The sequence below is a fragment of the Sorex araneus genome, chromosome 2 (genome assembly GCF_027595985.1).
Source record: "Sorex araneus isolate mSorAra2 chromosome 2, mSorAra2.pri, whole genome shotgun sequence".
NCBI classification, from domain to species: Eukaryota; Metazoa; Chordata; class Mammalia; order Eulipotyphla; family Soricidae; genus Sorex; species Sorex araneus.
Genome location: NC_073303.1, coordinates 247,848,069 through 247,871,453, shown reverse-complemented (window position 1 = coordinate 247,871,453; position 23,385 = coordinate 247,848,069). Strand labels below are relative to the sequence as shown.

The window sequence follows — 23,385 nt, the reverse complement described above, 5'->3', positions numbered from 1 at the left end:
AGTTGTAGCAGAACAGGGCGATCTGAAATATGGTCGGGGAGGCTTTCGGGGGATTTTCGCGATATGCCTCTGGAGCACACACAGGGCCCCCGGGAGCAAAATGCATTGTGGGGTGGCTTGGACGAAAGCTGTGGGACCCTTTTCCAAGCGCACAGAAGTGCTGGGAGGGAGATGGAGGGAGATTGTTGCAACAATGTTGCAGTTTTACTTGACAGTTCGAGGCATTTCACTCACAGAAGAAATATACTTTTTTGGGGAGGATCACATGACTGCCTCCCGAGGATTTTGTGTTATGGCCTGCCTGAGAGCAGCCTGTTCAACCCCCTTTTATTTAGTAGGTTAATGTACTAACCAGTGATATTCAGCCACATAGGCTGAATATGCAAATTAACTTAGCCAACGGAAACAGTAACAGTCATTTAAAGTAACAGTAACAATAACAGAAACCGTCCTTTCCATCCAGGCCTAGCTAGGCCTGAGATTATGGGATGTTGTATACCAACAGGAGATCCTGTTTGTGCATTTACGTGGGGTAAGGAGGGAGGGGCATAGAGGGGCAGGATCCCGGGACTCATGCCAGAGCCTTTCTGAATCAATTTGAATAAGTTCTTGAATACATTTGTAAATCATAAAAAAATAACAATAATATATACTCAGACGAACTGACTGAGATGAACTGACTCGCCCTAACTCAGCTCTAGGGCTTCTGAGTCCCGCCTGCTATGCTGAGCATCCCGGAAGAGCCTCCTTGCTACTACAACGGTGAGGTCACTCCTTCACGGGCGGACTTAATGTGTCCTACTGCACAAAGGATCAACCCTCCAGAAAACAATGACAGATGGAGAGTAGAGAAGACAGGCCTGTGTGCATATGTAGAATCTGGGCTTTTACTTACAAATTTATTCCTGACTGAGTCTCAGGCATAGTCTTCCAGCCCCAAACCAATCACCTGTGACAACTCTCCTTCCCTGGGACCCCCAGTTTCTCTCTCGTCCGCCAGCCTGCCTCCTTGACAAGCACATTCTGAAGTTTGCTTATTGTGCTTTGGATCACAGGCTGTTAGATTTTATTGGTCCTGTTTACAGATAGATATCTCATGCCTCTGCACCCCCAATGTATTTGAGGCCTGTCCTGTTACCCCCCTCTGCCTCGTCTGCCTCTTCCTACTCCCCACCCCCTCAGCCCTTGGTTTCTCCTTTTAAAAACAAGTTCAGAAAAAAATTATCTTTTGTCTTTTGGTCTACAACTGTATGAGTATATATTCTCCTTACTGCCACACTGTCATTTGGAAGGACAGAAGGGGCTTTTGCTGAGGACAGTCCCACTGGGTGTGGCTCTCAGCTCCTTAAGACAGCTCAAAGCTTTGTGTGGGGACCCCAAAGGGTGGCAGTCACATCCTGGGACGTTAGGGAACAAGAGGGCAGGTCAGGGAGCACAAAGGTCATCCAAAGGGCACAGCAGCAGACTCAGTCAAGGCCTTACCCACTGAGGCAGATAGTGGGGGCCCCTCCGCCCCATCCTAAGTGGGAGGAACCGTCAAGCGTTATCCCAAGGGTATGGAGAAAGGGAAGGTGACTTTCCCTGTACCCCAATCTCACCAGGGGAGGCTATCAAGGACCCCCACAATGCTCACAGACTCTCATTTCCTCAGTCATTTCCATTTTGAGGATATGGATAAAGAATAGGGTTTGATTGATGTTTGTTTTGGGGCCACACCATTCGTGCTCTGAGGTAACTCCTGGCTCCCAGCTCAAGGATTACTCCCGGGGTGCTCGAGGGGGATCCAACTCAGACTGACTGTGTGCCAGGCAAATGCCTTACCCGCTGTACTGTCACTCTGGCCCCACGGACTAACTTTGGGGGCGCATATGTCAGAGTTGAGAGATCTGTGCTCCCCAACAAGCCCCAGGACACCCGGGCTCCCCGCTCATTAGAGGTCCAGAAACACTTGCTCTAGCCCCTGAGGGGTCCTGGCTCCTGCACTTGGCCAAGTTCCCCCACAAGCTGATTTCCGATCTCCCAGTGTTCTACCCGTCATCAGTTACTTTACTTACCTCAGTTCCCCTCCTTCTGCCTGTCACCCCGAGTCCTGCAACTCCAGAGAGCACCTGACCTGCTCGCTGTCAGGTCAACTGGCTCAGCTGCTGTAAATAGGGTCAAGTTCATGGTCCCACCCTAGTCAGGGAATGCGGGGCCTCAAAGAACTCAGCGCCCCCTTTGTCAGCAGGAATTCCATTCAGAAGATGGAACTTTGCTCTTGATCCTGAAAGGAATTGTGGGTACCCGCTGCCTGTGGATTGTATGTGTATAGGTGAGGAGGGTTGAAGCCACCAGGACAACTTATTGCTTTAACGGGTTGTTCTCAGTTGTAGGGAGCCATTTTACCTTACTGATCTTATCCTGTCACTATTTGTTTAATCACTAGCTAACCCCATGCCACACCTAGCAAAGGTTGCCACTCCTAATCTTACTGATTTTATCCTATCAACATTTGTTTATTACTAGCTAAATCCCATGCCACACCCTGCATTTCTGTTGGGGGTCCTGGCACCATCTCCTCCCAACAGGGAGGTATAAAATACTGTAACTGCCATAGAATAAATGCCTTTTCTCTCTCCTCCGGGCTCTGCGTCTGTTCTTTGCTGCGCCCTACGAAGGGTTCGCCCTGCTGAACAGAACGAGACCTCCACATCGACTTCCACACCTGGCGCCCAACGTGGCTGTCAAATTCACGGAAAAAGTGAGTATTTCTGAGGGTCGCCTTTCTCTTGGCACACACCGTGGTGCTGGAATGGCCTACTTACCCTCTGATTCCTCCATCCCTACCTACTCCTGGGAATCCCCAGTTATTTGCATCCTTTGTGTTATTTGCATCCTTTGCCTCGCTAATTTTATTTGGATCTTAAATGAGATTTTTAAGGCGAGAAAAAGTCAGCCATTTTCAGAGATTCAGCACCGTATTTCCGAAATTGAGATTTTTTTGAGGAAAAAGTATGAGAGTTCAGAGGCTTCCTCAGTCTTTGGGGATGAGGCACCCCCCATGCAGGGGACTGACTCCTCCCGCGCAGAGGCACCTCTGAGACTTTATCCTGTGACTTCTGATATCCCCGATCCCTCTCCTCCGGAACTTAAATCCTTGCCCCTGGAGGACAAGGCTACCCAGGTAGATGAGGAGGAGAGGTGTAAGCTGGAGGACAAGGCCACCCAGGTAGATGAGGAGGAGAGGTGTCAGCCGTCAGCTCCACCACTCCATTATCTGTCCCATGACACTGCCTTTTTTAATCCCCCATACGCCAGTGAGGCACCCCGCCAGCTTGCCCAGGACACCGCTGCCTTAATAAGGCAGGTGGTTCAGGAACTAGTGAGTGCCCTGCAGCCTTCTACCCTCTCCCAAGAATCTAGTGCAAATTCGGTCTCTCCTCCGCCCTGCCACACTCTAGCTTCAAAACCTATGGCTGCCTTCCCAGTTACCAGGTCCCATTCTCGGGCCCCCAAATACCCCACTTCTGCCACGGCTCCACCTGATGATGATCCCTCAGACAGAGAAGTTGAGGAGGCCAATCAGCCTGAGGAAGGGGCACATTCCCAAGAGGAAAATTCCCCTCAGGACGTAGCTCCGCAGGCACCAATCCGCCAAAGCTACCATAGATTGAAATTCGAAGACCTGAAAGATTTAAAGGCTGCTGTCTCTTCTTGCGGCCCCACTGCTCCTTTTACGCTTGGCCTTTTGGACTCCTTTTGTGAGGGATGGCTCACACCGAACGACTGGTTCTCAGTCGCTAAGGCTGTCCTGAGTAGGGGAGACTATCTCTTGTGGAAAGCAGATTATTTAGAACGATGCCAAGAAATGGCGCGCCGCAACGTCGAGGCAGGAGGCTCTTCCTCATCCTGGATCTTTGCTAAATTTCAGGGTCAGGCACCCTTTGATTCTAATGAGGTGCAGGCTCAATTTCCCCCAGGGTTACTTGCCCAAATACATGTGGCTGCCCTCCGGGCCTGGAAGGCACTTCCCTCTAAAGGGTCGGTGGTAACATCCTTAGCCAAGGTTCGTCAGGGAGCTAACGAGCCCTATAGTGATTTCATAGGGCGCCTCACGGAGGCGGCTGAAAAACTCATGGGAAACGAAGAGACGGATAATGAGCTGATCCGCCATTTGGCCTATGAGAATGCTAATCCCATCTGCCAGGCCACACTCCGCCCCTATAAGCGTGGGAAGACCCTCTCAGAATACATTCGGCTATGCTCCGAGGTTGATCCCACCACCCAAAAAATAGGGCATGCTATAGGGGCTGCCTTCAAACAGTTCTCTATTCAACCATCGAGCAGTCAGAACAAGCTGTGCTTTGGCTGTCGGCAGCCTGGACATTTCTTAAGAAACTGTCCCAATAAAAAATCGCGGCCCAGACCTAGAAGTCCTTGCCCTAAGTGCAAACAGGGTTTCCACTGGTCGTCAGAGTGCCGCCAGAAGGCCAGGCCGGGAAACTGGGCACAGGGCCAGCCCCAGGGCCCCCAGTCCGCTCCCTCTCCCGTGTCTGGGGCACCTCAGAATCATGGGCCGTTCAACCCATCGGCACCCAACCCCTCTGCAGAGCCATCCCATACTCAGCCGGATTGGATCTCTGTGCCACCTCCCGCACAATATTAGTTAAAGAACAGGGACCCCAGATAGTGTATGTCAACGCCTGTGGCCCTTTGCCATCTGGAGCTTTTGGCCTAATTATTGGGCGAGGCAATATGCTCCCTCAGGGCGTGCAAGTACTCCCCGGGATTATAGATGCTGATTTTCAAGGGCAGATTGGAGTAGTAGTTGAATCACTCTCCCCATTTTCAGTCTTGGACGCTGGCGCGCGGCTAGCACAGCTAATACTCATTCCAATAACAACAGTACAAAAACCACCCCCAATGTCAGAGACTTTTTTTTTTTTTTATTAATAGTTTATTTTTAATTAGTGAGTCAACGTGAGGGTACAGTTACAGATTTATACATTTTTGTGCTCATGTTTCTCCCTTACAAAGTTTGATAACCCATCCCTTCACCAGTGCCCATTCTCCACCACCAGTAAACCCAACATCCCACCCCCCCTTCCCAGTCCCGTCTCCCCCCACCCCACCCTGCCACTATGGCAGGGAATTCCCTTTTGTTCTCTCTCTCTGGTTAGGTGTTGTGGTTTGCAATAAAGGTGTTGAGTGGCCATTGCGTTCAGTCTCTAGTCTATATTTGGCCCGCATCATCTTTCCCCCACATGACCAACAACCACATTTTACTTGCTGTTCCCTTCTCTGAGTTGCCCAGAATGAGAGAACAGCCTCCAAGCCATGGTGACAACCTCCTGGTACTTATTTCTACTATTCTTGGGTGTTCGTCTTATAGTCTATTATTCTATATTCCACAGATGAGTGCAATCTTTCTATGTCTGTCTCTCTCTTTCTGACTCATTTCACTTAGCATGATACTTTCCATGTAGATCCACTTATATGCAAACGTCATGACCTCATTTTTTCTGTCAGAGACTTTTGCATTTTTTGCCCAATGCATTCTTAATCACAAGGGCCTGATGACTTTAGAGATCAACGGGAAGGAATTTTTAGGTCTGATTGACACTGGTGCGGATGTAACAGTCATTGCTGAAAAAGACTGGCCAAAATGTGGCCCCTCACCCCCTCATTGACTCACCTTCAGGGTATAGGTCAATCCCAAAACCCTATGTTAAGCTCATTTACGCTTGATTGGCGCACCAAGGAGGGAAAATCCGGGATGGTACGCCCCTATGTTCTGCCCGGGCTCCCACTCAATCTCTGGGGCAGGGATATTCTTTCACAAATGGACCTTATACTAATTGATGCCAAGGGCCTAGACATGCTCCTTGCAGCAGGTTATTCTCCCGGAAAGGTTCTAGGAAAATACCTCCAGGGCACGCCTGCGCCGCTAGCCCTCAACCCAGTGAAAAATGACCGCGCAGGCTTAGGTTTATTCTCAGTAACTGCCACTGCTCCTCCTGCACCCCATACGGATAAGATCATATGGAAGTCCAATGAGCCTGTATGGGTGGACCAGTGGCCGCTTCCCACTGAAAAATTACAGGCCGCCAGGTTGTTAGTGCAGGAACAACTCGAGGCGGGACACATAGAACCCACCTCTTCCCCCTGGAACACACCCATTTTTGTTATAAAAAAGAAAAACGGCAGTTGGCGACTGCTACAGGATCTACGAGCAGTAAATAAAACCATGGTCATTTTCGGGGCGCTTCAACCTGGACTGCCGTCCCCAGCAGCCATCCCTTCAGAAATGTATAAGATAGTACTCGATTTAAAAGACTGCTTCTTCTCAATTCCCTTGCATCCTGATGATCGCCCCCGTTTTGCCTTTAGTTTGCCAGCTATTAATTATAAAGAGCCCATGCAACGTTTTCAATGGAAGGTTTTACCCCAGGGAATGGCAAATAGCCCCACACTGTGTCAAAAATTTGTGGCTCAAATTCTTGCTCCCATTAGGGCACAATGGCCCGACATCTATATGATCCATTATATGGATGATATACTGCTTGCTGGATCTGACCCACAGGCCACTATGCTCTGTTGCAATCAGGTGATCCGTGCGTTTACTCAGTCTGGCTTTCAAATTGCCCCTGAAAAAATTCAGATCGCTGACCCTTATACCTTTCTTGGATTTCGTCTTCAGGGGTCCCGTGTACTTTTGCAAAAAACGCAGCTGAAGCTTACTTCATTAAAGACACTACATGATTTTCAACAACTGCTTGGGCATATTACATGGCTCAGTCCCTATCTGAAACTTACCAAAGGAGACCTTATGCCCCTGTATGACCTTTTGCGCGGTGACGCTGACCCTTCTTCCCCTCGGAGTCTGACACCAGCAGCCCGAGAATCCCTAGTTCTCATAGAAAAAGCGATTGAAGGTCACTTTGTTTGCTCTCTAGATTATCAGCGCCCTTTTCACCTCCTTATCTTCGCTACTCCTCATTCTCCCACGGGCTTAATTTGGCAGGAAAACCCTGTTTCTTGGATTCACCTTCCTGCCACACCAAAGAAAGTTCTTGTACCCTACTATCTCTTAGTGGCATCCTTAATTATTGAAGGAAGGAGTTTCTCTCGCAGACACTTTGGTCTTGAACCGGCTTCTGTTATTCAACCCTACAATAAGGAACAGATAGATTGGCTTCTTCAAAATACTGATGATTGGCCCATCGCCTGCGCTTCCTTTTCAGGAATTTTAGATAATCATTATCCCCCCAATAAGTTGATACAATTTATGGCTTTACATCAATGGGTTTTTCCTGTTGTCACTAAGACCAGCCCTATCCCTGGGGCTAAAGTGATTTTCACTGATGGATCCTCTAATGGCCAGGCCGCCTATGCCTGTGAGGGTGAGACTGTTTCTTTTTCCACAAAGGAGTCCTCTGCTCAGCTGGTTGAACTCACAGCTGTTCTAATGGTTTTTAAAAATTTTTCCCTTCTTCCTTTTAATTTATACACGGATAGTGCCTATGTGGCCTTCTCTATACCATTACTGGAGACTATTAGTTACATTAAACCCTCCTCCCCCGCAACGTCATTGTTTTTGCAAATCCAACAGTATATTCGCTCCCGGCGAGCTCCATTTTTCATAGGTCATCTTCGTGCCCACACTAACTGTTGGATATCATTGGTTTGTCCTTTCCCCCTTGCCACTAGGAGCTTAGGTTTATCAGTCACACCCATCAAAGTGCTCCCGAGTCACTCCCATTCTTTTGTTTATCTGTAACCAATTCTACCAGTTTATCTGCTCTTCCCTTAATCAAACTCTGTTAATTGGTAAGGTCAGAACTTCCTAGGACACTGAATATTATAACATTGCCTTTCTCTCCTCTTTATGCCTTTTGAATAATTTACTTTAAAGCTATGTCTTTTTTGTATAGACACAAGAAGACAATATTATGTTTTTATAACTTAAGACTTAATTGGCCTCGATATTCCCTCCTGGGCATCTGCTTTCTCCACTTAAGCCTCAGTTGCCCTCAGTTCCTAGCACCCCAAAGTAGGGTCCCCGACGTGGGACGGGAAGGATCCAGGGCAAGCGGTGAGTTATGTGCTACCCTGGCATCGAGATGGGCCTAGCCAAAGTGCCTAATTCTTAACTATAAGTTAAGAGCTTGATCATAGACAAATGCTGTCATGATCCAATAGTAATTATGAGACTGGGACCCTGCCAGGGATAGGAAAGACTGATCTGGCCTGAGCACTGTAGTCTGAGATTGAGATGGCCCCAGGAGAGCAATTCTATAAGCTTTAATGCATCTCTTATTGTGTCTATACAAAATAATTAATATTATGAATTCTTATATGTTTGCTGGCTGAGGAGAAGAGAAACACATTCATGGGATTCTGCCCTTGGGTGGATCCTCCTGCTGATAGAGAATTAAGTCCTAGGAGAAGCATCCCCTGAGGGAAAAGAACCTTACCCTATTGCTGACCACACCTATGTGTATGCCCCAACCCCCTCATGCGGTGGAGATTTAACTAGGCTGTAAGAGTGGGTTGGGGGCCAGATCCATGGGGGCCAGATCCACCGGGGCCAGATCCACGGAGCCAGATCCACGGGGGCCAGATCCACAGATCGAGAGAGAGACCGAGAGCCGGGAGAGAGGCAGAGAGAGAGAGAGAATGAAGTAGGATGGGGGAGAAAGAAGCAGGAGGAGAATCAGAGGAGAATGGAGATGGACATGAAATAAACCGATCGAGCAACCAGTTTGGCCTTCTTCCTTCCTTCGCCTGCCTCGCCGCCTGCGCGCCCTTTCTTTTTCTTTTTATTTTTATACAACTAACCTCCCTGGGCCACTGGCGGCAGGTAATCACTTGGCAGATTTGGCAACCCGATCTTTCACAGCGCTAACTCTACAAAGCAGATCCGCTGCAGGAGGCCACAACTGCACATGCCCTTCACCATCTGAATGCTCAAACTCTCCGCCTTATGTTTAAAATCACGCGTGAGCAGGCACGGCAGATTGTGCGCCAGTGCCCTTCCTGTGTATCCCTTCTACCCGTGCCTCACTTAGGGGTCAATCCCCGAGGACTAGTCCCTAATGCCATCTGGCAAATGGATGTCACTCATATTCCTTCCTTTGGGCAGCTTAAATATGTGCATGTGACTATTGATACCTTTAGTGGGTTTATTTGCGCCTCAGCCCAGACTGGAGAGGCCTCAAAAAATGTCATTGCTCATGTCTTGCACTGCTTTTCTGTACTGGGCAAACCACAGCTAATAAAAACAGACAATGGTCCAGGATACACTGGAAAAAAGTTTGAGCATTTTTGTAAGAAGCTGCAGATTTCCCATCATACAGGGATCCCCTATAACCCTCAAGGGCAGGGGATAGTGGAGCGAGCCCATCTCACTCTTAAAACATATATTCAAAAGCTCCGGACAGAAAAGGAACTGTACCCAGCCTCATTTTCCCCTAAGACGTTGCTATCTCACGCTTTGTCATGAACTTTCTTATACTGGACAAAGAAGGTCACAGCGCAGCGGACCGTTTTTGGCATACTTCCACCAGCCACACTTATGCAAAAGTAAGGTGGAAAGACCCTCTGAGTGGTCTATGGAAGGGCCCTGATCCAGTCCTTATATGGGGCCGAGGATCAGCCTGCATATTTGATGCTGCTGATAGTGTAGCCCGCTGGCTCCCCGAACGACTGATAAGGCAGGTCGACACACCTGCTCTGGCTGAACCGACTTCCACCCCGAGAATAAATGAATCCTCTGAGGACAGTGTCCCTTCTGCCACTGCCCAGGAACTTGCTTCTGCTCAGTCAGCCGCGTCGGGAGTGACCAACTAGTGGTCTCGCTCACAGAACAGTTATTCAGACTTGGCCTGGCTGGAGCAGGAACCAGCATTACTTCAAGATCGAAGATGATGCCCGTAGGGCAGGATCGGGAGTCTCAGTGTGAATGTGGTGAGTGGGGTGCGCACCCGAGTGAAAGAAGGACCGGTCCGAGTGTGTGCAGGAGTAAGATTTGTGCGTGTGCTCCTAGTGTGTGTGCAATTGTCTCATTATCTTTCTTAGTTCTGCTTACTTTTCAACAACTTTGAGAAGGTTTTGCCAGCTTATATCAACAAAAGTGCTTTCTTGACCCGTTTTTTCAACAAGCAGGAAACTGGCTGCTCAGGCAGAGAAACGGGGAGCAATGTTCCCAATCGGCCGACAGGGCTCACTTTGCCCTGGGGACTGCTCTTTCCTTTCTCAGTCTATCAGTTTTTTCCTGCCATTCTTGAAGGGTCAGATTGATCGATCAAGTATATATTTGTGCACATGTGTGATGTTTATTGTCTGACTGTCTGTCTCTGTCTGTGGAACACTCGAGTATTAGAGCTAGTTTAAAGTCAGTAATTCTTAGATCTGGGCAAACAAAATCAAGGGAGGTCAGAGTGATATGGAGCCCAGCAATTTAAAAGATCTAAGTATCTTTGGAGCTTGCTAGATTCAGGTCTAAACAAAAATTTCTAATCAGAATGTGGCGCCTACAAAGAAATTGAAATTTTCAATCCAGATTTCATATTGGGAGAACATTAATAGTTATTAACAGTTGAAATCCTCTTGAATTCTAGTAAGCTAAACATATCTATTGGACTTACATTCCTCACCCTCCACTTTTACAGGTTGTAGATTGGACCATGCCAGGACCCAGTATCTGGGCTAACAATTCCTTTCTTTTACCCCCTCCATGGGATTCACAGATGCCTCAGCTGCCGAATAAAGAAGAAACACCTTTTAATTTTTTCTCTAGGATACTCACTTGATCCTGTCTGCATTGGAGTGCCTCCCTGTCTCCCTCTTCACTTTCAGACTTGGATTCATACCAAGTCCCAAATTCATACTACCTCTGATCATTCACAAAAAGATTTTTCTTTTCTGGTGATTGTGCATTATTTACCTGTCTCAATTCTTCCCTCTCAATCCAAGATTCTCCCCACAGTATAATTTTATTAAGGGCCAGATCGCATATGGTTACCAGTGAACCTGACCAGAGAATGGCAACGCTCCCCCGATAAAGGGCTCCTGACTGAAGATCTGACACAACTGCTCCGGCGCTCCTGATGATTCCTTGGGCCTCTGATCACAGCTATCCTGGACTCATTGCTGTAACCACCACTGATGCTGTTGCAGGAATAGTTCTTCAAGCCTCGGTCCAGACACACAACTTCGTCTAAACATGACAAAATGACTCTTACCACCTTGGGACAATGCAGGCTACTGTCAACCATGATGTTGAGCAACAATTGGACACTCTACAGCAAGTGCTACTTTGGGTCCAGGGCTGGGTTAATATCTTAGAGTAACAAATGAGATTTTCGAGTGTTTAAGGATCTTTGGCTTGATTTGTAGGACCTCATCTTCCCCCAGTTCTTTACCTTGAGGATGCCGGGCTCCCAAGGATTTATTCTTGTGGATCAGGTTGCCAGGCAAAGCACTGCAAGGGAGGGCTGATACCCCGGCCCGGCTCCCTGCGAGGTATTCCGGTATAGCTTAGAGGTTACTCCAAAACCAAGGATTGATGGGGCCTATGAGGAGCCCCCTGCATAGACCCGATCATCCTTTCCTTCCTCTCCCTGCAAAAATGGAGTCTTTATGTCACAAGGGATACCGGACAATGCCTCCCCTGACCACATTTAATTTAAAACAAAACAGGGGGAGATGTAGGGAGCCATTTTACCTTACTGATCTTATCCTGTCATTATTTGTTTAATCACTAGCTAACCCCATGCCACACCTAGCAAAGGTTGCCACTCCTAATCTTACTGATCTTATCCTATCAACATTTGTTTATTACTAGCTAAATCCCGTGCCACACCCTGCATTTCTGTTGGGGGTCCTGGCACCATCTCCTCCCAACAGGGAGGTATAAAATACTGTAACTGCCATAGAATAAATGCCTTTTCTCTCTCCTCCGGGCTCTGCGTCTGTTCTTTGCTGCGCCCTACGAAGGGTTCGCCCTGCTGAACAGAACGAGACCTCCACATCGACTTCCACACTCAGTCTTGCTTGCTGTAATATTATCCTATCACAACAGTTCATGGAGATCTGGGGGGGGGCGTGGGTGGACACAAAGTAACAAGTACTAGGAACACCCCCTGCTCTCCCCAGCTGGGCAACACTCTCTTTGCCCCTCACCCCCGGTCACAGATAGAGCAGGGTAGCAAAGGTCCATGCCCACGTGTACGTGACTGTGAATAGTCGATGGGAAGCTCAGGGGCCAGGGAGCTTGTGGGGGACAGTCCCAGACAGGCCCAGCGAGAGAAGGGGAAGGGCCCAATAAGGGGGACACGGGACAGATTTCAGACCAGGAAAAAGAAAGGTGCAGAGACAAGACCAGGCCATCGTGCACTGGAGACGAGCAGACAGCGAGGGACCGGACCAGGCCATCGTACTCAGGATCGGCCATCTCGGGACAGGACGAGTGACGTCGTTACACGGGCAGAAGGAGATGCTTGGACTTTGGGGCAGGCAATGGACAGTTTCCTTTCCCTTGGCTGACTTACATGTATAATAAATTTACCTCTTAAGCATTTGAATTTTGTGTGGAACTGGTTCATTCTTCTGTCAAAACCGTACAGATTCAGGAATGAATCTATCACCTAAAACAAAACGAAAAAAAATGTTTATCCAATTAAGAGTGCCTCTGCTTTTACCAAGTGGCTGCAGATTAGAACGTGCTGGAAGGTCAGACCTCCAGCAACCCAGAGCCAGCAGGAAGCCGGAAGCAAAATAGATATTCGGCCACTTTTAGGGGTTTGCTTTGGATTTGGAGACCACATCCCGTGGTGCTCAGGGCTATGAGGGACACTTGAATGCCTTCCCACCACCTCTGCCACCAGAGCACACACAGTCAAAGCCTGGGACTGGGGAGGCAGCTCAGGAGGCGGGCGCAAGCCTTGCCCCTGCAATGACCGAGTTTGGGTCCAGGGCACTGCCTCGTCCCCACACACAGGTGTGGCCCTGGCGGCCCTCAGCACCTCAAGGCCCGAGCAACCAACTCTCACCAGGAGGGGCCCCAAGCCCCTGAGCACTGCTTAGGAGGTTGACCCTCCACCCTCCCGCCCGACAAAAAACCCATGCTGGTGGGAGGCGCCCAGAGCCTGTGCTCACTGACCCCCTGTGTCCCTCGGATGAAACGGGCCTCATGGTCCAGGGAGAAGCCAGGAAGCTGGTGCAGCTCCTTCCAACCATGGAAGAAGGTCAGTCACGGCGATGGGACACAGGCGGGCCAGACGGACCCGCAAGCCCCTCAGGGACAAGGTGCAGCCTGACTGAGGACAGAGGTCTGGGCAATGATTGGGGTCAGTGACTGGGCACAGGGACAAGTGTGACAGCAGCAGGAACAGAGTCTGCAGAAGCTCAGAGTCGAGAAAAGCTAATCTGGAATTTTTTTTAAGGTGTGTGTGTGTGTGTGTGTGTGTGTGTGTGTGTGTGTGTGTGTGTAGGAAGATCATTTTTTTCTTTTTCTCTTTGGGCTACACCTGTGATGTGATGCTCAGGGCTGATTCCTTTCTCTGCCTCCTGGAATTATTCCTGGCTATGCTCAGGGGAATGCTACAGGATGCTGAGAATCGACCCGGGTCTGCTGTGTGCAAGACTGTGTGCCCTCCCCCCTGTGCCATCATCTGGGCCCCCTGCCTCCCGACCTGTCCCCCCAAAACTCTGGTGCTCTCGGACCTCCTTGTTGACCACTGGATTCCCTCCTGCTCAATGGAGTCTGCTTGTTGGCTTCCCCTGACATTTGGGGGAGCAGGGCAGGGGGTCCTCGAGTGTAGGAACCAAAGTCGGACTCCAGAAGGAACTGAGTCCCCTGGCAGAGCTGTGTGGGCCCCCCCCCACTGCCTCAGCCCCACTCCAGATGTTGCCCCACCCCTGCCTCCGACCCCCTCCCCCGATCACTGGGCCAGATCAGGAGGTGTGGACTGGGTGGGGTGGAGTGGGGGCTGGAGACTGAGCACGAATACCAATGGTGCTGCCTTCATTCTTAAGGCATCCATGGGCCAAGAGGAGTCGCTTCTGGTGGATTCGACTCACTTACACCCGCCCAGGCTGGAGGGGCTGAGAGTCCAGCATCTTCCAGCCCTGCTGCTGGGCCTCGGGTCAGAGAATAAACTGGTGAACTGTGTCCACGGGCCCATGCTGCCTGGGGCTCGCCCCACGCACTCTCTTCGTGGAGGGACACCCAGTGAGCAGTGCTCCAGGGCCAGCTGCCCGGGAGCGAACAGGGTGACACAGGAGAGGCTGTGCCTTGCTGCAGGACCATCCCTCCAAACCAACCCAGCTCACAAGGTCTCCAACCACTCATTCCCACGCCATGACCAGGGCAAGATGATTTTGTTGTTCTCTTTGCTTTGAACAAGAAGAGTTCTGAACCCACTTTGCTCTGTCACTCTCAGGCCTTTGGAAAGGTTTCCAGTTATAGTCAACCCCACACACCACCACCCCACGTTCTGAGGGTGCCCCAACACTCTTCTACAAGGAAGAGGAGGCATGGATACAGCCAGATACAGCTCAGAACACCCCAAGTTGGGGTGAGGGAATCCGCCATCAAGGCTCTGATGCTCTTTTGCTTTTATTTGGTTTGTTCACGGTTTGGGGGCCACAAACTCAGCCACACTCAGGGGTTCTCCTGACTCTGACTCAGGAATCACTCCTGCCTGATGGTGGGGCTGTGTGGAGAGCCACAGAAAGAAACAGGGACGTGTGACTGCAGGCAAAAGCCCTAACTGCTCTGCTCCCGCTGCAGTTCCCCAAGCAGCTTGCTTGATCCTTAATGACCCCATACTTAACACTGAAGCCAAGCAAAGACTGGAAATCTTTAGCGTGGGAAAGTCGGGCTGTGGTCGTTCCACCGAATAGCCACCAGATGGCGCTGTGGAGCGATCCCGTTGCACCCAGGGACTTTTCTCTAAAAAACTTTCTTGGGTTTGCATCAGTGTTAGGTGTGGGGTCATTAAGGATCAAGCATGCAACTTCAGCCGGTGCAGCGGTAGCTGAGGGGTTAGAACCCGTGTCTTTGTCTTCAGAGGACCATCATCTATCCGTTGGCTCCCCATATGGAGCCCCAGTCGTGTCCGGAAGGATTCCTGAGTGCAGACACAGGAGAGTGTCCCCTGAGCATCTCTGGGTGTGGCCCCAACCACAAACAAGCAAACAAACAAACAAACAAACAATAAAATAGAAACAAAGCAGCCTCAGGCCCTTGATGGCAATTTCCCTCACCCGACTTTGGGTATTCTGAGTTGGATCTTCCTCCATGCCCCCTCCTCCTTTTAGAAGACGGTTGGGGCACCCTCAGAATGTGGGGTGATGGGGTGTGGGTTGCCCATAAAAAAACATTTCTAAATGGCTCGTTCACAGACATAGCAAAGTGGGTTCAGAAGTTTTCTTGCTCAGAGAGAAGAGAAAAGAAAAGAACCTTGCCTTGCTCATTTCAGACTGGGATCCAACCCCTGCACCCTTCCTTGTCCAGAGAGCAAGCGCTGGAGCAACCAACCCGACCCCCGAAGAGATTCAGCTATGTGCCCCACAGAAATCTGAAGGCAGGACTCGAACCCTGGTCACCCGCGTGAACAACAAGCACCCACACTGCTCTCCTACTGCTGCACCTGTGGAAGCGGCTTGCTTGATCCTTAATGACCCCATACTTAGCACTGAAGCAAACCCAAGGGTGGAAAATTCTAAGAGAAACGGACCTGGGGAGGAAGGAAATGCCCGTAGTGCCACCTCGTGGCGTTTCCCTGGAACTGCCGCGGCCCAACTTTTCCCAGACTTAAGCTTTTCAGCCCTTTTCTTTGCTTCTATGTTAATTACGGGGTCATTAAGGGCCAAGCTAGCCACTTTTGCCTGTGCAGCGGGAGCAGAGTGGTTAGTGCTCTTGCCTTGCAGTCTCAGGACTCTGGTTTTTTTTCTTTGGCTCTCCATAAGTCCCATTGCCATGCCGGAATGTTTTCTCAGTGCAGAGCCAGGAGAACCCCTGAGCTTTGCTGGGTTTGTGGCCCCCAAAACATGAACGAAGCAAAGGAATCCAAAACAGCATCACTATCTTGATGACAGATTCCTCACCCCAACTTGGTGGATTCTGAGCTGTATCTGGCTGTATCCATGCCCCCTCTTCCTTGTAGAAAAGTTTGGGGGGCATCCCCAGAACGTGGGGTTATGGCATGTGGGATTGACTGTAAGAGGAAACCTTTCCAAAACCTGGGTCACAGACAGAAAAGTGGGGTCAGAACTTTTCTTGTTCATAATGAAGAGAACAGCCAGATCAGCAACACTCCAAAGAGCCTTATTTTGTTCATGACTGATGAAGTTCAATTCCAAGTACTCATAAGGGTCCCCAGAACCAAACCCCTAAATTTAAAAATATCCTTGGCAAAGTGGTGTATTCAGAATATCCAGGGATGGAAATTGCCCGGTCTAAGCTCATTATTACTGGCAAAGTGGTGTATTCAGAATATCCAGGGATGGAAATTGCCCGGTCTAGGCTCATTATTACTGTTTTAATTAAAATTCTTTCAACCCACTCCTGATTTCTCTGATGGTAGGTAAATTCACCCCAATCTTTTGAAAATGCCAAACTTGAGTCTGCCCTCTGCCACCCTCTTCACAGAAAACAGAGTACTTGGGACTTCTCATATGTATAGGAACCCCAAAACTCTCTCTGAAAGGAAGATGGTACCCTCAGAAATGTGGAGTGTGGGGTTGTGAGGATGATGGGGCTGGAGACCTGTAAGAATGGGCCGGTGTGGAGAGCTCACACTGCGGGAAGACACAACTGTCTTTTGTGCTCATCCTGGGTTCCGTCTGAATCACCATATAAATCCCCTGAGTCCCCGAGAAACTGTTGCGACCACCCACAGTCCACACCCCAAATAAAGAAGCCAGAGACACTAGTTTGGTTCATCAGCACAGTGAACTAAGGAGAGGGACGAGGACGCGGCTCCACTATGCAGAAATTCTTTCCTGTTTTCTTATGCAGAAATTCCGAGGGTCCTGGGAGTTATAGTGGCTTGTGCATGGAGGTCAGGACCAGGGGTGGACATTTCTTAGAGAAACGTCCCTGGGAGGTGCGGAAAAGCCCCACAGCGCCCTCTCGCGGTGCATGGGCGGAAGAGCCGTGGCCCGACTCTCCTGCCTAAAGATTTCCAGCCCTCGGGTTTGCTTCCATGGTAACCTGCGGGTCACTAGGATCAAGCCCGCCGCCTCAGGCCATACAGCGGCAGCCGAGCATCCAGGGCGCTTGCCTCGCATGGGGCGACCCGGGTGTCGGGATTGAACCCAGCAGCGTGGCACGTGCTTTGTCCGCAGTAGAATCTCTCCCTCTCAGCCCCCTTTCGCGAACAGTTCCTGTCCCGGGGGTCCCCACACCTTCGCGGTTTTCGGTGGAGGAAGGTGGTGGGAGCCAGACTCAGCTCGGCATCCCCCAGTTTGGCGTGAAGGAATCCTCCGTGAAAGGCTTTTGATTGTGTCTCGGCGACCACACCCGGCGATATACGGGTGTTACCCCTGTCCCTGCACTCAGAAATCACTACTTAACAGTGCGTGGGGGAACGTATGGGGTGCAGGGATAGAACCCGGATCACCCCGTACAAGGGAAGTGCCCTCCCGGCTCAGTTTTCGATCCATGGCGCTAGGCTGAGCGCTTATCCTTAATTACCCCATACTTAATATAGAAGCAAAGAAAAGGGCTGGAAATCTTAAGCTTGGGAAAGTCGTGCCACGGCAGTTCCGATGAACCGCCACGAGTTGGCGCTTTGGGGAGTTTCCGTCCTTTCTCAGGCCCATTTCTCAAAGAATTTTCCACTCTTAGAAAATTTGGGTTGCCCATTACAACTCATTTTTGGGTTCGAGTGTCTGGGTTGCCAATTACAGGAAACATTCAATGGGCTCCATCACAGAAATCACAAAGGGGGTTCAGAACTTCTCTTGCTCAGAGCAAAGAGAACAAAAATGTAAGAAAATAACCTTGCCTTGCTCGTTCCTGGCCATGTTCAATCATCTGCACCCCTCGAGGTCTAGAGACAAAACTGGGTCAACCCACTCGACCCTCCCCCAGGAGATTCAGCTAGTACCCCACAAAGCTCTGAAGGCTGGAATCGAACCCAGGTTACTGAAGTGAAAGACAAGCACCCACAGCCTCTCCTACCGCTGCACCTGTGGAAGAGGCTTGCTTGATCCTTAATGACCCCATATTTAAAACTGAAGCAAAGGCAAGGGTGGAAAATTCTTAAGAGAACGGGCCTGGGGAGGGTCTCGTGGCTTTTCAGCGGAACTACCGCGGTACCACTTTTCCCACGCTTAAGATTTCCAGCCCTTTTCTTGGCTTCCATGTTAGGTATAGGGTCATTAAGGACCAAGCAAGCAGTTCAGGCGGCTGAAATGGGAGCAGAGCGGTTAGTGCTCTTGGTTTGCTGTCACAGGCCCCTGGTTCTTTCTTTTGCTCCCCATACAGCCCCACCATCATGCCGGAGTGATTCCTGAGTGCAGAGTCAGGAGAACCTCTGAGCGTTGCCTGGTTTGTGGCCCCCAAACCATGAACAAATGAAAAAAACAAAACAGCTTCAGTCCCTTGATGGCAGATTCCCTCACCCCAACTTGCTGGGTTTGGAGCTGTATTTTGCTGTATCCCTGTATCTTCTTTGTAGAAGAGTGTTGGGGCACCCTCAGAACGTGGGGTGATGGCACACGGGGTTGACTGTAACTGGAAACCTTTCCAAAGAGCTGGGTCACAGACAGAGCAAAGTGGTTTCAGAACTTTTCTTGTTCAAAGTGGAGAGAATAACAACAAAATAATCTCACCCTGCTTATGGCCGACCAGGTTCAATCCCATGTACTTAGTGGTCCCCAGAACCCTACATACGGGCCCACACCAAAGCATCCCCCCAAAAAATATCCTCGGAGCCAGAGCCTTAGTACAGTGTGTAGGGCATTTGGCTTGCACGCAGCTGACACGGTCCAATCCCTGGTATCCCATATGGTCCCCCAAGCACCTCCAGGTCAGTTCTGAACACACCAGATAACGTGGACACCACAGTTTGGGGGGAGTTGGGGATTGCTCCAGCACCTCAAACTTATGTTTTTTTATGTTCTTTTTATTGCATAATTCAATTGTAGTCAATAAAACCAATTATATGTTGTCCTTTAGTGTTACTTAGAACATCCAATAACCTTTCTTACATAATTCCATGTCTCATTTATTTAGATAAACAGTATACTTAGGGTTTACAACATGGAATGACATCACTATTCATTACTTTTCCCTATGACCTTTCAAAAGATGAGTGATCAGGGCTGGAGCGATAGTGAAGTGGGTGTGAGCCCAAAGGCAAAAAATAATATGTGTTGTTCTTTTTCACAACCTTTGCCTTTGTTCATCTTCTTAATGATGAGTGGTACATCCTTATGATTGTTTCAATGATTACATAGGATAATTCCCACAAGTTTAAACTATTTCGGGATATGATTGCCTTGGAGCAATCACGGAAAAATGTTTTTGTCTTTTTAGAGCAATACCTGGTGATGCTCAGGGCTTACTCCTAACTCTGCTCTCAGGAATCATCCCTGGTGGTGCTCAAGATCGTATGGGATGTTGGGGAATTGAACCTGGGTCAGCCATGTACAAGGCAAGCCCCCTACCCCTTTATACTACTATTCCGGCCCACCTTGGAGTCCATTTTTGTTAGGCAGTTTGTCTGCCTGCTGTTTAGGCATTTTTTAAAAATCTGGAACCACTTGCTACTACACTCCCTAAATACATATCCACCCAGTCACCAATAACAAAAAATGCTTTTTCTTGATTTGTTTTTGTTTTGGGGTCACACGTGGTGATGCTGAAGGTTTTTTTTTTTGTGGCTCTGCATTCAAAAGTTACTCGTGGCAGTGCTCATCCTATGGGTTGTTGTGGGTTGACCTCCTCTTGGCGGCATGCAAGGCAAGCTGTTCCCCGCTGTACTGTCATTTGACCCCAGAGTTGTCAGTTTTTTGTGGGTTCTCCAAGAGCCCACTGAGCAACAGTTATTTTTCCTAGTTATTTGTATCCTGATAAGACCCCCCCATAGAGCTGAACAGAACACCATTCTTTGGGGTTTGAAGTGAGCAGTGAAGGATTCCTTCAGGGTGTCAAAACATTCCACTTGTATTTGCGTGTTTGGGGGCCACACCCAGTGATGCTCAGCGGTGACTCCCTGCTCTGCACTCAGAAATTACTCCTGGTGGTGCACGAGGACCCTCTGGGATGCCAGGGATCGAACCTGGGTCAGCTGCACACAAGACAAGCGCCCTCCATCTTGGACTAACGCCCGACCCTAATGATGGGCTAATGTGGAATCAAACATCACCCACAGTCACTCATCCTGCTCTCTGCCCACGCCTCATGCCACCATGCCCCCTTCCCATATGTTTGTTTATTATCTACAATAGATGATTCTTCACTTGATGTTTACTCACATTACTTCACAAAACTTTCTATTTTTCAGGAATAATTGAGATTTCACTAGTAATGAGGAAAATCGAGCTATTCAATGTCCTTTGTGTGTGTGTGGGGGTGTGTGTGTACTAATATTGATTCAGCAATTGATTAACATGATTGAATTGGGCATGAACTCTACATAACTACATTTTTTTCAACTGGACATTTGTACATGTCCTCACATGTTGAGGGGAAATGCAGCTGAGATAGTGAAGGAAGCACCAAGTAAATGATGCTTGGAGGGCTCGCTCAGTATGGGAGATTCGTGCTGTAAGTAGACTATGGACTGAACATGATGGCCACTTAGTACCCAAAACCATAACACCGAGAGAGAGAGAGAGAGAGAGAGAAAGAGAGAGAGAGAGAGAGAGAATAAAAGGGAAAATGCCTGCCACAGAGGAAGGAGGGGGATGGAGGGTTGCTGGAGGGATGATGGGAACATTAGTGGTGGAGAATGGGACTGGTGGAGGGATGGGTACTCGATCATTATATGACTGAAACGTAGTCACGAAGCTTTGTAAATCTCTAACTGTATCTCATGGTGATTCATTAAAAGAAATTTAAAAAAATAGATATCATTGAGATAGACCATTGCAAAGCTGTTCATAATTGGGTTTCAGTCATACAATGACGGGGAACCCATCCCTCCACCAGTGTCCATTTCCCACCACCAAGCTCTTGTCTCCCTACCACCATCCTCCAACCCTCCAGCCCCAACCCCCAGCCCCCAGCATCCCTCTAGAGGAACCACTTTCCTTCTCGCTGTCTCTCTCCTTTTCCTTTTGTGCATTAGCTACTCAATGTATTGAGTCAGAAATTTATTATACTGCTTACAGATTACTTCTTACCTTCATTTGAACTCATTTATAGAACTTTTAAGTTCACTTTTTATGCATTCAGCGAAAGTATTTGGAACTCAGTGAATGTCTCCATTGCTTTGTTTCCCACATCCCACTCTTTGAAAAAAAACTTTATTTATTAATTGCCTTTTGGGGTCACACCTGGAGATGCTCAGGGGTTCCTCCTGACTCTGCACTCAGGAATTGCTTAGAAGACCTTATGGAATGCCGGGGACTGAATCCACGTCAGCCGTGTGCAAGGCAAACACCACACCCACTGTACTATCACTCAAACCCCAACCCTACCCCACTATTATTCTATTAGAGGACTTTGCTGTGGTTGGAGAGATACACAGTGGGATGGAACACGTGTCTTGCACATGGGTGACCTGGGTTTGATTTCCAGCACCCCATTAATGCAGAATGCATCACTTTTGGTTGTTTCCACAGAGCCACTTCAATATTATCAAAGATCAATATTTGAAATCATATTACAAATGAAATAAAGCAGGGAAGAGAGCAAGATTATAGAGAGAAATATGCTTGCCTTGCAAAGAGTCAAACCCGGTTGGAGACCCAAGAACAGCCAGATGTGCATCCCCTTTCCGAAGAAAGAATGGAAATAAAGTTTCACATACAGGTGCAGCTTTCTACAGTGTGTCTTTATTCAAGTCACAGTTCATTGATCTCAGTCTGTAGAGTAAGCTGTGGACTAGGATATGTTTCCGTAGAAGATATTATTTTCCTTTGTTTTACTCCACAAAACCCTCACACTCCATCCACTTCTCCCTGGTCACACCTGACGATGCTCAGGACTCACTCCTGCTTAGGACTCAGAAATCACTCCTGACCCTGTGTAGATCATGTGAAGGCAAGTGTATTACCTACTAGGCTATCTCTCCACCCCCCATCACTTACCCTTTGCACTTCGAATTTTCTGTTACAGCTGGTGTGAGAGTAACTCAAGTCTCCGACAGCAGTGTTTGTGGAGATTTCTTCTTCTTTATGTAGGTGCAGCTCAGAAAAGGGCCTTTGTGGTTTTTGATCAGCAAGAAAGGACAGATTACTGGGTAGCAGGAAGATACAAAAACGGTGATGTTTCCTAACCCTTGTACCTTGTGACTGTAGGTTGCATAAATGGTAAGGCAGCAGTTGGTCCAGTAAAAAAAAGCAAAACAGCTGACTTGGACCAGGATGGTGTGGGTGGCCTTGATCTCAAGAGAGGACTGTGGGCAGAGACTGTGCCTAAGGATGTGCTGGACATTCTTGCGGTGGTTGAAGAGGAACTTTACCATGTGCACGCTGGTCCAGATCATGAGGAGAATACACAGGAAATCTCTTAAAATCATTCCTCCCCGAAATGCAGAGGCTCCCATAATCTCTGAGTAATGTGCTATACAGTATTTTTTGTTATAAATTTCTTCAATTCCAGAAATATTGAATGGGGCCCCCACTAACAAGATGACCTGGATATAGATCAGCATGTTGAGTACCCAGAAAAAGAGGAAGGCAGAAGAAATGCATGTGTAGATGTTTGATTTGAGCCACGCCCACTGAGCATGCTTGTTGGTGATCACGATGGCTTGGAACACACTGAGGAAAGATGTAGTACAGAGGGAAAGACCCCGGCCCACTCTATACAAAAACAAAACTGCCTGACAACCAGTGTCATTCAGAAAGTTTCTTATTCCAAAGAAAAATATTAATTCCGGAATCCCGGCAAATAAAACTGTCATCATGTTGGCGAAAGTTAAGTGTGTAAATATCCAATCTATTGGCTTTGCTCTCTGCAGAAAGGTATTTATATTTATCATGATCAATAGTGAATTTCCAACAAAACCAGATATGAATTGGAAGAAAAATAATACTCCCCAAACATTATCTTGTAGAACTATTGCATCCATTGCTTACTTGTTCGTTAGGTAAAGACCTGCAGAGAAAATAGATAATAGATTTGTTGGTGAACTTGAGAGAAATGTCATGACATGCAGGAATTAATGTGGCTAATATATTCTCATTCAGTAGAAGGAGCAAACACGCTGTCATTAA

At 48.5% G+C, this 23,385-nt stretch overlaps 1 protein-coding gene across 1 annotated transcript; it reads right to left on the bottom strand.

Annotated features, from left to right (window-relative positions):
* Positions 1-13,737: 13,737 nt before the first annotated feature.
* On the bottom strand, positions 13,738-23,150 carry LOC101544982 (vomeronasal type-1 receptor 4-like). Its single transcript, XM_055124740.1, has 2 exons — positions 22,315-23,150; positions 13,738-13,849 (listed from the first exon to the last, which is right to left on the bottom strand). Exons 1-2 carry the CDS (start codon positions 23,148-23,150, stop codon positions 13,738-13,740), a joined length of 948 nt encoding a protein of 315 aa, XP_054980715.1.
* Between the last annotated feature and the right edge of the window lie 235 nt (positions 23,151-23,385).